Raw genomic sequence first — 17,198 nt, 5'->3', positions numbered from 1 at the left:
TTAACCACAGCCCAACATGGATCTGTGAGAATCGTAACACTCCTGACAAGGCAACACAATTTAAATCATCAGAGACATCAGCTGACCTGTGGCGAAAGGCCAAGAACATAAGAGATCTCACGTCTAGCGTGCCTGCCTATAAAAGAGGGTGCGGGTCCATTGTGTCTTTTGAAAACATTCTCCACAATTATCATAAAACGGGAGGGCAGTACAGTGCGGTGAAAGTGTTTTGTTTTTTTTTAACGTGGGTGTGTGTAATCACACTTTTGTCCTCGCAAGCCCAAGGAGGTACCGTCGACCGGCGGGGCCAGATAAGACGAGCGTGCCTGCCCGGCCAAGCCAAACTTCCTGCAAAAACAGTTTAATTGCGGCCTGTTGTTCTGCGCCGCTCCACCCGGCTCGCCCCGTCCTCTCGATTATCCCCAACCCCGTAACAAAGAGCGCCATACAGCTCTGACCGCTCGCCCTCCCCTCCGAATGGGGTTATCTCAGCCATTTTTCTTTCGATCCTGTTTAACTTCGGTCAGCTTTTTTTTTCCGCACCATTGTTCTTCTTTCTTTTCGCTTTTTGTCAAACTCCAGATGTTTTCGTTTTCTATTTGAATTTTGTTCATTAAAAATGATATATTGACTGATTGATTGACAGATTCATTTTTTCATTCATCTGACACCCACACCCTCTCCCCCTGTTGCCCCAAATTAAATTTTTTTCACATATTTCATGTTTAGTCTTATGTGCTATTTTAGTATATTGAAGAATAACTCCTGTACTAGTTTTATAACACAGCAGATATACCATAATATTCATTATCTGGATCGTTCTCGCTTGGAAAGAAGGGGGGTAGGATCCTGAATCGTTTTGATTAAAATGAACTGCATTTCCCAGTATCCCTCTTTGACAACATGTTCTGAAGTCCCACACACCTGCGCCGACCCCTGAGTCCCATTCACACGCTGTCGAGGTGGGACAGCCATTAACTTCAGATGAAAACAGAGACCTCTGCCCTTGGTTATTTCCTGGTATTCAGAATGGGTGGAACAGAGAAGGGAACAGCAGAACAGCTCCCCTGGGAAGCCGTTTGGGAACAGCAGGGACGTAAGCAGTCTTCCAGAAATCACGAGGTGAAGCCGTTAGCGCTGGCATGTCCAAACATTGGGCGCTGTGCTAGCAGGAAATACTGTAATGATGCTAAGCCGCTTGATGGAGAACCAGGGCCTGGTGGGAACTGTAGTTTTGTGGCATTGATGGCACATGCAAACCCCGATGAGGAGTGGTCATGGCTGTTTGTCACTGCCAGGCAAAGCAAGAGCACTCTTATTCAATATAATCTCAAGGATTACAACTCCAATCCACATCGACATTTTAATACTAGTGCAAGTACTCCAAAGTGAAATAAATCAAACCACTAATCACAGCTAGCGGGGAAGTCTGAATCCTCTTTCAAGAGTTCACTTTTCAGCCTTGTGTAGTGGGAGCAGGTGTGTTGCTTCAAGCCGAGAACCGTCAGCCAACACTTCCTTTACTCTCATGAGGTCTTGGCATGACTTCAAAAGAAAAAATAAAATCAACTGAAAATGAAGAGAACGCTAAATTAGGAATATTTCTTATTTGGTTCATGTTTTACTTGTATTTAATAAGCAGTTTTTTGTTCTCAGATTCCAGGGGTGTGGTTTAAACAGTTCTAAAAGGTTCTGATTTCAAACCAGGACATTTGGTTTCAGAGACATGAATGAAAATCAACAACCATGAAAACCACACGTCTGTCAACAGTTCTTCTAAAAGTGAAAATTCTTACTTAGAATCTGTACTTAGGAAACTTAGCTATCTTAAATAAACAGCAAACCAACAGTGTACAACCCTGTTGTGTTTATTGTATAAAAAAGGCAGCAGCCTTCATTGCAAATACCAAAAAATTAAGCAATTTTGAAACAAGAACCAAATGATTTATATTCTAAATTTCCAATTCTCTTTTGAGTTCACGTTTGTTGGTCCAATTACCTAGATGTGCTAATTAGCACAATTCTTCAGCCAGGAAGTAGAACAAATTAGTGAAATCAGCTGGCTGAGTTCATGGGTGGAAAAAAAAAACTGGCAGCACTTTTTACTTTTTGACCCCTGGACCTTCCACCTCTCCCTTGCCAGTGTTCACCCACAAATTAAAACAGCGCCACCTTCAGGATGTAGAGAGCAAAGAAGCACAGTGAGAGGTATTTGTGCCCACAGCAAGGGAGAAATATGGCTACCAACTGTATAAACTGGGGAAGCATGCCTCCTGGACTTTTAACTCCGATTGGCTTATAGTGTGGTTCACTGGTGACATCAATAATTCAATCAGGAATTCCACTAGTCCAGAGTAGCTGATTGATGCTTGTTTGAGCGAATAGCTGGAATGTGTCTTTCAAGAAGGTGAGATGGGAGTTTGAACAGCTTACCTCATGCATATTTATTTCTGCAGGCACTGAAAAGAAGGGCATTCAGTTCTGGGAGGAGAACAATTGTGTAACACTCAGTATTAAGCGGTCAAAAGGCGGCATCTAAAAGGAGAATCAAAGGAGGGCAGACCATTTCCATGTGAGAGGAGAGGATTTACTGCAGCTGAATCAATGATGATTTATTCATAACGGTGGAAGTACATGCAGGCATGTATAGAAAACCGGGCCAAAAAAAAGAAAAAAAAACTGCAGATAGCTATGTAAAGTACAGCCATTTGTACATTTCTCACAGTATTTAGGGTAATCAGGAGACTGAAAATGGTGATTTCTTGGAGTCTGAGCACCCCTTAAACACCCTTGATGGAGAGGCCACCGCATAGCACACGGCTCAAGCTAAATGGGAAACAGACTCAATCAGGTAGGCTTCTGCGCAGGAGGTATGAGCCTGTCTCTGAGCCAGCTTGTGATGTCATCGCACTGGTCAGAGGCCTCGTTTCCCCTGTCACACATCATTTCCCCTGCCAATAAACACCTGACTGTTACTGCACTGTAGCGGAGTACATGAGCCTGAGTCAGCGCAATGCAAGAAGGGAGGGGGGCAATATATTGAGTGTGCGAAGCATCCAAACTAAAATGTATTAACATTCTATGCACCTACAGCATATGCGAGAATAGTTCCCTTTTGGAAAAAGGAGATGGTCACACGGAAATGTACAGAGAATAAGTGGAGGACAAATGGAAGCAGACAGGAAAAAACATGGCAGAACACTTACCAGTCCTGCTATGGGAGTAGGAAGTCTGTTGATTTTCTTCACCAGACCAGGCTTGATAGAGCTCAGCAGCCTGTAAAGATAGAATGCTTTAGAATACAGGTAAAGACATCAGGTCTTTACATATAGCAGACTACATATAGTAGGGTCTACAGGCATGGACAGCAGGGTTTACTGAAAGTTCAGACTGCAGGGTTTTGACTTTAGGCATAAAAAGCAGGGTTTAGACCAGAGATGGGCAATGAAGGCCATATCCATTTCTGCTTTTCATGCTAACTTCTGGCCTTAATTACTTAATTAGCACTAATATTTTAGCTACTAATTTTAGCTACCTATTTGAAACGTTTTACTGTCATCTAATCTGAGTGAGCCAGTGTTGGTGTATACAGCCATTTGGGAATTGCGTAGGGTGTTCAGTCTCAAATATTCCTTTGCGCTTTCGGCACTGACGCAACCTGCACTGTACAATACAGAAGGAAGGAGCGGGGGTTTTTAATGGGCAAATGATTCAATGTGACGCGACGCTGATTCTTCTCACTTTAAAGTCCCGGTTCCAGCCCTGCAGGCTTTGCCTTTCCGTTTCGGGCGAGACTATCCACGGCCACAGGCATGTTTCTTCGCTCAGCATTCATCTAGAGGGCCATAAACTGGATTTATATCGACTGTGTAGCATTATGGCTCTTTATTGTATTTGTGGTTTCTCATCCAAAGCGCTCCATTTGAAAAGCCCTCCTATGTCGCTGTTGAACTACCTGCCAGCTTACGGCCCACGGCAGTTAAGACAGGGAAGTGCTGGCGCACCACCGATCACAGGATGCAAAAGATCATTGTCAAATCCCATGCAAAAAAAGTGACTGAAGAAACTGAAAGGGCAAAACGGAAGAACAGCTGCCTGCAGCCACCGAGTTATTTGCTTTGCAAATTCATTTTTTTATTTTTTTGTTTGTGGACGGACAGCACGTGTTCCTTTTTCATCCGCCATTTTCTCCCCCCGCAGATTTCCCAGAGCATTTCTGGAAAGTTCCTGGTTCGGCGGGCGGGGCGGAGAGCTCCGGTATCTTGGCGGCTTTGCTTCTCGTCTCTGAGATCTGAGAGCGGTTACTTTTTTTGGCGGCCGCATCGCGCCTCTTGCCCCCGGTGTCGGGTCCACCCTGGTGACTCCCCCCCCAGGAAGACCCCGTTGCCCGACTGCGCCACTCCCTCCCACGGCTGTTCCCACGCAGGCTACCAACCCCGAAGGGAGCCCAGGACGGTTCACCGATTAACAGAAACCCAGGAAAAATACGCTCGAGTGGACGTTCCGAACATTTATCGAACGCTGTGGCGCGAGCCAGGAATTTGGGAATTCTTCAGTACGGGACATTCAAATAAACACTTTGACTGGGAAATTATTTTCAAATGCTTGTTTACAGACGTTCTCGTATAAATATTGAGCTGCCGTATCAGGAATTATGGCCGTGAGATTAACTGCTGTTACCTCTTTCCAGAGGACCACTGCAGAGCCGCTGTGATCTGCAGATGTGGTGGGAGGCTGCGTTTTACTGCGTCCGCGATCGGATAAAAGCACAGAGGAAACGCACGCGGAGGAACGCCCTGTCTTACAGGACGAGACTGTGAAAGTGTCAGAAAGTTCCTGTGATTTTGGATCGCTGTCAGGATTTGAGAAATCTACGACTCGAGGTCTCAAACAGGCTTTATTAGCAGAAGGCGAGTTTGCAACCAATTACAAAGCCAATTTGAAACCAGTTACAAAGCATTTTAGAACAACAGAATATTAAACCAAACCCGCTCAGTCATAAAAAAAGGCACAAGAAAGCTCATAACCATAACCATTCATAACCATAAATAATACACCATTATAAAAGAAAATAGCTAAATAGCATATAAAGTGTAGAAATATAACATTACACCCCCCCTAAATGCATTGAAAGCAAATAATAAACAAAAGATTTTAAATCTTTGTCTACCCTGTTTCTCTCCATGTGTCTGCTGCTTTCTCGATCTCTCCTACTCTTCTTTCATCGCATTCGCCGCTCCTTTCTCTGATCATCACCATCTGCCACCCTCTCAACCCCCTCTAATCCCTTCAGAGTAGTTATTCACACCTTGTCAATCCGCACAATGCCACAGAGGCAGGAAATGGAGGCGTTTCTCAGCCTAATGACCAGCACAGCTACGAGCGTAGGATGCACCTGTTGCAGGCTGTGGACGGGTAGAGAGACCGGCGAATTCCTGAGTGGGTGCACAGTGCCCGGGTGTGGCAAGATGTTTAGTCTAGGGCACCACTGCTGACACTGCAGTCGCCAGCGTTTTCCCCTACACTCCATATTTTGGTCCGGTGTTAAGAGACACTCCCTCTCTCTCTCTCTCTCTCTCTCTCTCTTGCTCTCTCTCTATCTCTCTCACACTCTTTTAGAAGCACATGGTACAATGAAGAGGTGCTGTGTTCTGTTCTGTTCAGGGTGACATGTTGGTACTTCATTTTTGAAGTTACTTGTGTTTGTTTTTATGTCTTTTTTCTTTAGTTAGTTTTTTGATGTATTGGTAAAAACCATTTACTGTAATGGTGTCTTTTTTTGTCTTTTATTTTGTGTTTGTCTTTTAAGTTGGTTCAGTTTCTGGTGTTCCTTTTGGTTTGTAGCAATGTTTTCTCTTCCCTCCCCCCCTTTTTGTGAGTTTATTTAATCTTTCAGTTTTATCCTATTTTATTTCCTTTTCTCCAGGTCTGTGTGTGTGGATACCTTCGTTTTGCTTGTTATGTTCTTATTTTATTTAGGTTTTCATTTTGTGCAATAAAGGAGTCTTTAAACTCTCTCACTCACTCACTCATTCACATGCTCGCTCGCTCGCACACACACACAAAGCAGAAACAGGGTGGGATGCTAAGCATCTAAGCACTTTACCTGGGTTTTCATTTCTCACAGAACTATTTTGCCTGTACAGCATCGCCGCAAAGGTGCAAGTTCTTCAAGCCAAACAAACTGCAGGCCGGTAGCTCAGAACTTGTTGTTGGAAAACATGCTGAACAGAAGGGGACATTCCCCAATTTCCTCCAGGAGCGGAGTGTTCACATCTTATCTGATGGAAATCCAGAGCTGTGCCATTGAAGCTCCATGTGTGGAATGCATGGTTAGGCCCCATTTTGTCTCATGTCAAGGAGCAAGGCGGCGACACAGCAAAGTTCTGTTTACGCTCCCCACGCAATGTGATGCCAGACGATATGATAAGAGATTATATCGACGCGATTTCAAACTGAGCATTGAGCGTGATTATTACATATAATGTTGGCCACCCTGTTTATCGACAGGGTAGAATCAGGTCAATGCTGGTCCATGTTATTTTCCTGTTTTCCAGTAATGAGCTTTTCTGCTTTTTCTACAAGACTAGAATAGAACTCATCTCATTTCGCTGTTTATTTATTTATTTATTTTCACAACAGGACATGTATCTGTTAATATGTATTCGCCTTGAAGTTACAAAATAGAAAAATCTAAATTTCCTGATTTTTTTAACAATAGTACCTGTTAATATTAATGGTGGATTTGGTAGTTTCCACATTATTCTTGTAATTATTTTAATTGTCCTATATTATACCATAATTGATATTCCAGTATTCCATAAATTTACTGATTTGCAGGTTTTGTATATCAGTATAATAGTTGCATATTTAAACATCACGTTTTGATATTGGCTCCTTCAACTTCAAAAGCTTTTAATTCTCAAAACTATAGTTTAGCATGAAGTAACCCACACACACACGTACACACACACAAAAGAGGTCAGGAGAAGAGTACAGTATCTCCAGCACAAAAGGCCCATCTGTTTGCGTTCACGCACCAATCAATTCCAAAGGAATGCTGGTACCTGCAGGATTATCGGGACTATGACAGGGCTTACTGTAACAAACCAGACAAAAAAAAAAACCTCAAGGGAAGTACCCATAAATCTCCCTGATTTATTCGACTGTGGAAAAAAGAGGCCAAGACAGATATACCGTTCCTAGCACTTGAACGAAGACCACATGTAAAGGAAGTACAGTACGGTACGGCCGCAAAGATGTCCGGTCTGAGTGAGGTATGCAAGCACTCACATCCATCATTCAGAGAGACAGGCTATATGTTCTCACAATAGGAATCCTTACTGTAAGTGTTTTTTTTCTTCTGAAAATGAAATACAAACATACTAAATCATCCCGGCAGCCTTTATTAGAATATCAATAAAGTGGCCGACAAGCCCCTACTGGCTCGCAAATCAGCTAGTTCAATTCTCTCCCTGAGATGCGTAAATTGAAAATACTATACCCTAAAAAATGTAAACAGTTTCATCCCCTGCCATTTAACACGCTGTGTATTAATTCCATACATTTTCTCACAGCGTATTTCTCACAGCGTATTTCTAACCTAACTGCAGCAAAAGTGTAGTCTGCTTGTAAGAAGGCCCTATCCGGTATGACATGCATGAATATTCTTTACATGTTACACCATGGTACAGTTCCAGTTCATATTCACAGGAGTGGTTCGGGTTACGTGCTGTTCCTTGCCCGAGGGTACAAGTGCCAGACATGCCAGCAATCCCAGCATGCACTTTTGATCACAATCCAGTTATCTAGCCACTACTCCACGCTGCTGGTGCTCCCAGATAAAAGCCTCGTTTTGAGTTTCATTTCATTTGCAAGCGGAAGAAAGGGAATACTGAAAACATTGGCGGGAAGTCTGTTTGATCATCCCAGTGATGAAAGCTGGGAAACAGGGGAGGCTGATGGGACGGGAGTCAGTCTGAGAAGCTCTGAAGAACAACAGCAGGACCATGGGAACCCCATCATTTAAACTTCAAAAACAAACAAACAAACAAACAGATGCAGACACACACACATTTATTATACACAATGGGGGGACACACGCACATCCATTTATCATGCAGAAAGGGTATATATGCACATATAGACACACACACACACATTTATTATGCACAATGGGTACACACACACGCACACACACACACACATACACGCACATCCATTTATCATGCAGAATGGGTATGTATGTACATATAGACACACACACACAGACTTACATCCACACACTCACATGCACACACACAAACACACACACACACACACACACAAGCCTAGAGCACAGTCCTTTAAGGCACACCTACACACTGAAAACCCAATGTACTGTTTAAACCACTCAGAGAAAGCCCACTGGCCCACAGCTGAATTGTTAACTTTTAGTTGATGCTATTACTATTAATACACACTCTCACTCAGATCACAGGTCCCTGCTCTTCAGTGTAGCCGGAAGTTATTACTGGAAGGATTACCTCCTAAATGAGCCTCTCAGGAACCAAAAGAGAACTGGAAGTACCCAACACTGGACAGCATTATCAACAAGAAATGTTGACCATCAGCACACCCTGTGAAGAACACTCAGGCGGATCGGACAACTTGTCTAAAATGTAGTTCCGAGATTCCTGAGCTGTTAATGTAGAGTACCCCTGCCAGTTCTCTAAATGTATACGGTATATGCACAATTAACCTTTAACATAACTTGTTAAACACAGGTATCTCAGTGGCACTTGAAAAAAATAAATAAATTCAGGATAAAATCAATTACGTTTGATGATCAACCATGGCTAAAATATTTGGCATCCGACCAATCACTTCCCTTGGGATTTTTTTTTACCAATTAATACCTGAGTTCCCCCTTAATTCGATGACTGAGTTAAAGCCTGGAATGGCCACCGGACATAAAGGACTAATGCGCCTTTCTCTGGTCTTAGCGGTGGTTGCTGCTGTTTGCCCGAGATCTCAGCTCTAATAGCAAACAGATGTACGAAGAATCCCAGGCGCTCTTCATAGTCAATCCCTTCTCCGCCCGGGGAAATTCATCTTGGGAAACGGATGAAAGCCGCAAGTGTGGAACCTAATGCGAAGCAGGCTGGTAAACATCACAAACCCAGAGACTGGACTCCCCAAAATCAATCAATGATAATGGGAATTCCTTTTTTAAAGAGGAATGCTATGGTACAGTATACATCCATTATGTTTCAATCATGGGAGTCACATATTGTAGTTCACATAACTTACCACGGAACATTCTGGAAACTATGTGACATTACCCGTGTGACATATTTAACAGTACTGCTGTTGGTTCGTGTCCAGGAACCGAGGTCAGGAGAGATGACCCATGAAGATGGATATTTTTTGCTTCTAAATGTTGACTGAGGAAAAATTTGTGAAAACACTGCAAGGAAATGCCCACACAAGACAGAAATGCAACGACTGATATTCACTCATTAAACCACCACTGAAAAATTCTTTAGCCACTTTGTACGTTCAGTTGAATTACACCTTGTGTTCAGGTGTACAGGCTTGAAATAGTGCTATCTTTGGTAAAGTCCTACTTCATGCAATTCTGGACACTGAGGTGACAGCTGGGTTATGACGTGTCATTGAAAAGTGGGCGTGTTCATCTCTGGACGGCTCATACACCTGGGTCTCATCCTGATTTTGGCAGGGTGAAGCAGTTCGTGCATCAGGACACCCTGGACTGAACATCACCACATGCCAGTGCAAAGTGTTTTCGCATATAAGTGTGCATGCCTGCATGCATGCATTAATGCATTAATGCATGCGCGTGCATGTGTATTTAAGAAGGTGGAGACTTCGCTAAACTTACTCGCACAACAGGATCCCGTTCTCCAGGCCAGCCCGGAAGTCCTTGTCACCAAATCGCCTGCCTGTGACTGCCTGCAATTCAAGCAAAGAGACATCTTTGTCATGTCATCATCTCCAGATCTTGCAATGGTCACAGTTTACTCCTAAAAGAAGTCATGTGCATTTTTTCTACAAACAGATGCAAGTTCCTACAGGTTTTCCATAAAGCAAATTCATATTTTCAACTATTTTTAAATTGTGTTTGAGATGGCAGTTAAATCCACCATTAAAGCATGTGTATTCACAGAGAATATCTATAGCAGGTCTCTCAGCAATAACCTTAAGGTAAACAGAAATGACAGTTGTAAATAAAAACATGGGCAATTACGGACAACCGTTCAGATGTTCGCAAGCCATTCAGGAAAAAATAAACTTCAAAAAGGACAGAAAGAAAGAGTATAAACAGCCAATACGTCTCATCACCCTCCGGTTGACAGCATTCCACAAACAAACTTAACATTAGCTCCCTTTATCTCACCCAAACATTTAGCCCTTGTTCCCGGAGGAACTAATTCAACGTGGCACAGGATCTGGTAGTTCTTTCTTGCTCACTAATATGTTCCTGGTGTCACGGTGGGCCTGATTTGGATCAATCACCATCCATGTAAACAAACTCTTAAACCGTGGAAGCTGTTCAATCGGGTTCATCAGCTTTCTTTCATTCATCCTCTTTCTCTTCTTACATCGAAAGCCTTTGATATTAATCTGAACAAGCTTGATCTAAACCCTCACTTAAGAAAAAAGACTTGCGAGGTACAAATGAGTTGCATTCTGGACAATTTCATCTTGTCCAAACCACTACCACCAGCCAATAGAGCAGAGCAGCTGAGCATTCTTCCATAAAAATCCATAACAATATGGTCATGTATTTGAATGGCATGTCAAAAAATTGTCAAATCATTCAACCAATCAAATAATCTATCAACAAATCAATGCATGAAATCTAATTAATCAAGGGCAGCACATTCTATTGACCCCAAACAAATGTTTCTGGATTAAGACTGAAATGAATTACTCCCACATTTGTTCAATCTGAGGCCCAGCAATACAGCCCCATAGTGAGGTAATGACTTGGTGAGGGACACATGCCAGCGACAGAGTCAGTGTTAAGGGTGCTGAGGTTGTTTCTCTGCTCCCAAACCTTCTGTTCCAGCACAAACCAAACACGTATTCATATCATTCCATCAGGGGAGTGAATTTATCCCCTTAAGGGGTTTCCACTGTCCAATTCAAAAACAGCACATAAAAAATGCAACCTCCTGTGAGACAAGCCAATTTACACCAGAACCGGCCAGCACAAACCGTGAAGAAAGCCCACAGAAACGTTCTGAGCCCATTTTGCTGAATAATTACGCCGTCTCGTCGAAACAGACTGTAAGCGCCCGGGGGGAAAGGGTAAGAGAGAGGCGGATTTAAAAGCTCCTTATTTCTGTTGCAAAAGAGATCTATCAGTTTATGGGACTGCTTTGGCAACTGAAAACAGTCAGAGGATAACTTTCTCCCAAATGTCCCGGGCTTTTTTATTTTCACAGCTGTGAAAAAGTGAAGAGGGCCAGAGTGCAGCAAAATTAGCAAGTTCGGTTTGTACTGTGTCATTTCGCTATTTTTTCCTTGGAAAGCGTTCAAGAAAGCAGGCTGCTGTCCACCACCACTGAATGACCTAACATTTCTGGGGAAGAAAACCCCCTGCCTACCACTGTGTATAAGTGTCAAAAAAAAGTATAGAAAACACAACTGGCTGACTCCAGCTCATCCACTGGTGGTAAGGTAATTCTCCTATTTACCACTGGGGGTGGTAGTGTACACTACCTAAGCAGCGGCAAACATTTTATCAAGTTTCACGTTTGAAAGCAACATTCAAAGAAAATAGCAGCAAGGTCACCAAAAAAATGTGTCTAGCTGCAAGATAATAGTCTAAAAACAAAACTTCAAATGAAAGCAAGATCCTTGATTTATGAGGAGGAAATGGACATTGACACTCCTTTGAGAGGTTGAACAAGTCTCCAGCAGTGCCAGGTTGTGCTAGATTTCAATCTGGCTTCTGCTCAGACCACCAAAATTAGAATGGAATGCAAAACAAACAGGAACAAAAAGGCACTGCTAACATTATTCTGTCACAGTTTATTAACAGCTGGAATATGAGACCAGAGGGAACGACAGCCAACGATTTCCAGTGTTATGTTTTCACCAATTTCGGAAGTGAAAACACAAGCCTCCATTTTGAATGTCTCGCCACATTAATGACGCCAGTAAAATGAAGGAACAATTCAAATACTTTAACGTGAAATTAATCGCCTATGAACTTATATATCAAAGTACAGGCAAAGAGATGAAGGAATTTCTTGCAATTCTTGGTAGTGAAGCACATCTGTGCCAGGGAGGCCATTCCATAACCAAATGAAGAGCGAACATTTCCACTCATAAAAGGCCTGCCAAGATGCATACCATTTCTGGTTTGTTTTTCTGGGTTATTCTCATAACTCTTTGAGAAACGATACTCAGGATTCCGACTGTCTAGAGAAAGAAAAAAGACAGAAATAAAACAAACAGCCGAATATTGAGACAGCAGCACATGCTGCTCCACGTGCGGAGGAAGGAGCCGGATGCTGGGCTACAGAGTGCAGGACTACCTTACCAAGCAGGCCACTACGGAGATGGAAACCAACACCTGCATCACTGGCACCTGCCATAGCAGGCACATTGGCGCTTAGATCAGAGCTCTCAAATACCAATGTAACTATGGCAACCAGACCAGAAAAACTCCATCTTGCAGCTGTGCTCCATCCCCACTGCCCTACAGCCATATCGCAATAAAAACAACATCACCCAGATACAAACTTATAGCCTACAACTAACTATTATGGATAATTGGGTACATATGGCAGGAAAATTTGTTAAAGGCAGTGCTATAACACAACTTTGGCATGTCTTTGGCAGACAAAGTATCTGTCAGTGCTGAATGTTTTGGTGATGTGTAAGCCATTAAAAATTTAATGCCAGGATAAAATACAATGCGGTGTGACAGTAGGTGCTTGATCTCCAGTTTTAGGGTACCTATTATGGCCAATTATCTTAGCAATGCCAGTCCCAGAATTTTCCATACCACACTACCGTATCCGCTGTTGCTCACTAAGAATTACTGTAAAATGGTTCCCTTATGTGAAAATATATTACATAGTACAACAGTCATAAAACATCCCCTTTAGTGAAATAAAGTGACAGTAGTGCCCAAGGATGCTGAGAGGGTACCCAGGTAGTATTCTGAGGTGTCTACATTAATATAATACTTTTTTTTAACTTCAGAGGTGCTCAGAGGGCAATCTCAAATCTGTTAAGTACAAAGGTGTGGCAGCAAGTGGAGGGACTGGTGCTAATTTGCTGACAGAGGTGGGAAATCCAGGTTCAGAAAGTCAAAGTCCTCCCCAGTATTTTGTTCCAATCCCCTGGATTTGCTAATTAGCCCAATTCCTCAGCCAGCGGGTAGAACTAATCGGTGAAATCAGCTGGCTGCAGTTCGTGGGTGGAAGAAACACACGGCAGGACTTTTACTTTCTGACCCCTGGACCTTCCACCACCGTTAGCCGAGCTCGTATTTTGGAGCGGAGCATCACAGAGGCGCAGGTGAAAGTCAAACCGTGACCGCGATCCGGCGGATAGCGGAGTCCGGGGGTCGTGCCAACCTCCCCAGCAGGGTACCAAATAACCCAACGGTTAGAACACAGAAGCTTCTTGTCTGAGGGGTCTGTTTCAAAAACAACCCAGAGGGGGTCACACAAGGCTGCTCAATTAGATCGCGGAATTTGTTTCCTTTGTTATTTCTGCGGAACGCAGCCTGGTCCAAGTCTCCCTTGAAGCCGCATTGTTTCTAAACAATTAGAAGACATTTTTTTTGCATTAATTCCCTCCCGGTGGACGCTTTGTGACATAACAAGAGCCATTCTCATGGATCCATATCCAAGTCTCTAATCTTTCGCTGTTTCGCTTTGTTGTTTTTATACAAAGCAGGACGTCAGTGGGACCAAACTGAAGAGAAACGAGAAAAGAAATGTAGGCCATGATGAATTGTTCAAAGAGCAGTCAATTTTGCCGCAGTAAATCCAAACAAACTCTGTTCACTTCACGAAACATTACCTCGTCTTCAACAACGCATTTTTGTGGTTATAGTGCTAATGTTTGCAAGCACTCTAAACATCAGCATAACCCTCTTACATCCAAGGGTGGAATACTATGTTCTGTTTCAGTGTGTGAAAATGGTAGACAAGCCTTCAGCTTCGAAAGGCTACAGCAGTCAATGGAGCAGCCGGTAATGGTAATAAGCAATTAATGGGTGACACCCTTAATACTAGAAATAAAGGCAACTGACTCAAATATTTTTAAAAAGATTAGCCAGCATTTAAGGTCTTTGTTTCAAACAAAGACAGTTCACTACATCATCCACCCATTATCTAACCTTATTCCTGGTCGAGGGCGCTGAAGCATTTCCCAGCATGCACTGGACAACAGGTCACCAATCCATCTCAGGGCACACACACCATGCATACTGAACCATTCACTCATAACTATTTTCAGTTTAGAGACTCCAACTAGCTTAACCTGCATGTTCGGACCGTGGAAGGAACCAGGATGCAAACCCAGGACCTTCTTGCTGTAACACAGTGCTACCCACTGCATCAACATGACCCCCCAGTTCACAACATATACCTTCCAAAGTTAGACATTATAAAAGTTGATCATTAAAAGAATGACGTATTTCAGTTTGTTTGTGGAGAAGTAGGCCTAAATAGCCTGCAGGATGACTTCAACAGCACGTATGCGTTTATGCCTTTCCTCGAGGGCAACAAAATCTATCCTGACATTTCAAGTCCTAACCCTTTTCACCTGATCCCAGAGACTGTGTTTGTGGGAAGCGTTTACATGGAGAAACGCAGCTCAGTCTGTAGAGCACGGGATCACTGACACCGGGTGTCTGTCTACGTCACAGTCATGGGAGAAGTCACCCAAACAGTCCCGTGGAGGTTTCCTGTCATTCAGAACATTTATAACCATGCGGGTGCAGGTTTGGATACCAGTGGGGTGCAGGCCCTTTGCCTTCAAATCACGTACATCATGATATAAGGAAACTTGGCAAGTAAAATTGTTCCGGCCACTAAAAGAAGAAATATGATTTGCACCCTCATTGCTGTGTGACTCCTGGCTCCTGTTCAAAGTGTACCAGCACGATATAGTCAGAAGACAACAAACCACTGCTTTAAATTAAAGGGATGGTTGGAATATATATATATAATATATATATATATATATACATACATACATACATATGTGTGTAGCACATTAAATGTCAGGTCTATGCCTCACAGTTTTAAGCTCTTAATCTACAAACCTCTGTTTTACATAAGCACCAACATCAGTTTACCTTCCTAAACATCAAGGTCTTAACAGAGAGAGCTCACGATCAACCTCCCATGACCAGGCATCTCTCAATGCCAACTATCAGCACAGTCACTGATAATTATGGTGTCATGACATTCCTGAAATACCACATCAAACATTAAATCGATTACACTAAAACTTTGCCCTCTTGGCTAATGCATTGTGAATTTGGCACTGGTCGACTGGTGGAAGCTTCACCATTCTTTTTCATCTGAGGTATGTCTACCACCCCCAGCAATAAGCAAAATCCCCAGGAGAGCTATAAAGGAGGTTTGTTACTTGTATTCAACAGGTATCTGTAATGTCAATGTCATCCTCCATCGCAAAGACAACAACAAAATGCTGCATTAGTTCGAAAAGAAAAGGGCAATCGACACTCAAATAACGCTTGACTCAGAACATAACATCAGGCCAAACATAAGAGCTCTCTGAAGGCAGATTTAAAATAACCGTGGCAGAGTGCGTGTTTTCCGTTGTGTGCCCGCTTCTTCCCTCCCTCTCTCTCTCCCTCTCTTGTTCTGTGCCAGGCCAACGAACAGCCTGCGGAGGCAGCCACGCATTGCCTTCCTGCAATAAAAGCAGCCATGCGCATAAACAACCACATTTTACCTTCATTTATCCAAAGGCACATTTGGCACGGTCCTGCTCATCCGCGCTGAGCAGCTCTGGCAGGAACGACACAAACTTTATCTTGAAAATACCTTTTTAAATGTATGATGTGTGTAGGCTGTGTTTACATTCTACTTGCAGATCAAGCCAGTAGCAGTCAAAGTCACAGTCACCAGGAAAGCCAGAAATTTTCATGTACATATTTATATGTTGCTGCTGCATTTTTTTTAACAGAAAAATATTGCCACAACCACAGAGAATCAGTAAAGGACGTACCGTGTTTCATTTGCTCACTACGGAACTAAAATAATCAAGGTCTCAAATGAACTCCCTTGGCCCACAAGGAATGTGGCGCCACATACAAACATGGCTTAAATATTTACAGGATCTGGATTCAACAGTTTCGAGGCAGATTTACAAAACAAATTTCGGTCTCATGTCAACATTCGCTGATGGAAAAGTTCCTTAGGTCAGCCAATGGGAATGAAAACTTCCCAGTCCAAACCTACACGCTACCCTTCCTCAATTCACTATTCCTGACTTATTTCTACTGACAGAGACAGCCAGAGACATCCATGTTTGTGTCTGCCATGTTTATGTTGTCATATTTGCATTTTATTTATGGGGCATATACATCAGTGGAAAGGGCTTTGGCTGACAAAGAAATATTTTCTTAAAATCTCAGACGCCAACAGCATTTTTCAGGGAATTTATTTCAGGGATCCAGTTTCAGAAACGTGGCTGCCCTCTCTCTGCTTTCCAACTGCGTCTGGTCGATGAGTCCGTGAAAAAGTCCCAGTGATAAAACTTAAAAATTCCGCAAAGCAGGGCCAGAACTTTCAATGTCTTGCACAGACTCCTACATAGCTATGAGAGCTGATAAAGGTTGAAACTGCAGCAACACATCGCCCTTGGACACTCCAGGTGCTGATGGGATAGCGGAGGACTGCCTTTCTTCCTTCAGAGCACTGTGAGGAAGATGTGAGCAATGCATTTCAGTGAAGAGGGAGGAAGAGAAAAAAGAAGGGAACAGGGCCATAGATGTATCTCAGCAACTAGACTTGTGCTCCCAGAAACTCCACTCCACCGGGTCAAAGAAATAACCCCAGGTGATTAGTCTTCTAGCGAGGATCAAATAAAATGTGCATTTTTCTAAATTCCAGAAGTCAAGCTCTAAGAGTTACAATCCTGTTTTTACCAATGTTTCAAATAGTAAATTTTGTAATAAAATTGTTGTC

General features: G+C 42.9%; 1 protein-coding gene across 1 annotated transcript in view; it reads right to left on the bottom strand.

Annotated features, from left to right (window-relative positions):
- Positions 1 to 17,198, bottom strand: part of LOC118232564 (LIM and calponin homology domains-containing protein 1-like) — a 112,762-nt gene that overhangs the window by 54,686 nt on the left and 40,878 nt on the right. Inside the window, exons 2-3 of the mRNA XM_035427628.1 lie at positions 9,884 to 9,954; positions 3,207 to 3,276 (exon numbers count right to left, since the gene is read on the bottom strand). Coding sequence (XP_035283519.1) covers positions 3,207 to 3,276; positions 9,884 to 9,954 — 141 coding nt within the window. The remainder of the gene's footprint in view (positions 1 to 3,206; positions 3,277 to 9,883; positions 9,955 to 17,198) is intronic.

This window comes from Anguilla anguilla, chromosome 7 (assembly GCF_013347855.1).
Source record: "Anguilla anguilla isolate fAngAng1 chromosome 7, fAngAng1.pri, whole genome shotgun sequence".
Taxonomy (NCBI): domain Eukaryota; kingdom Metazoa; phylum Chordata; class Actinopteri; order Anguilliformes; family Anguillidae; genus Anguilla; species Anguilla anguilla.
Note: the sequence above shows the minus strand (reverse complement) of the source record. Positions and strands in the feature narration are given on the sequence as shown.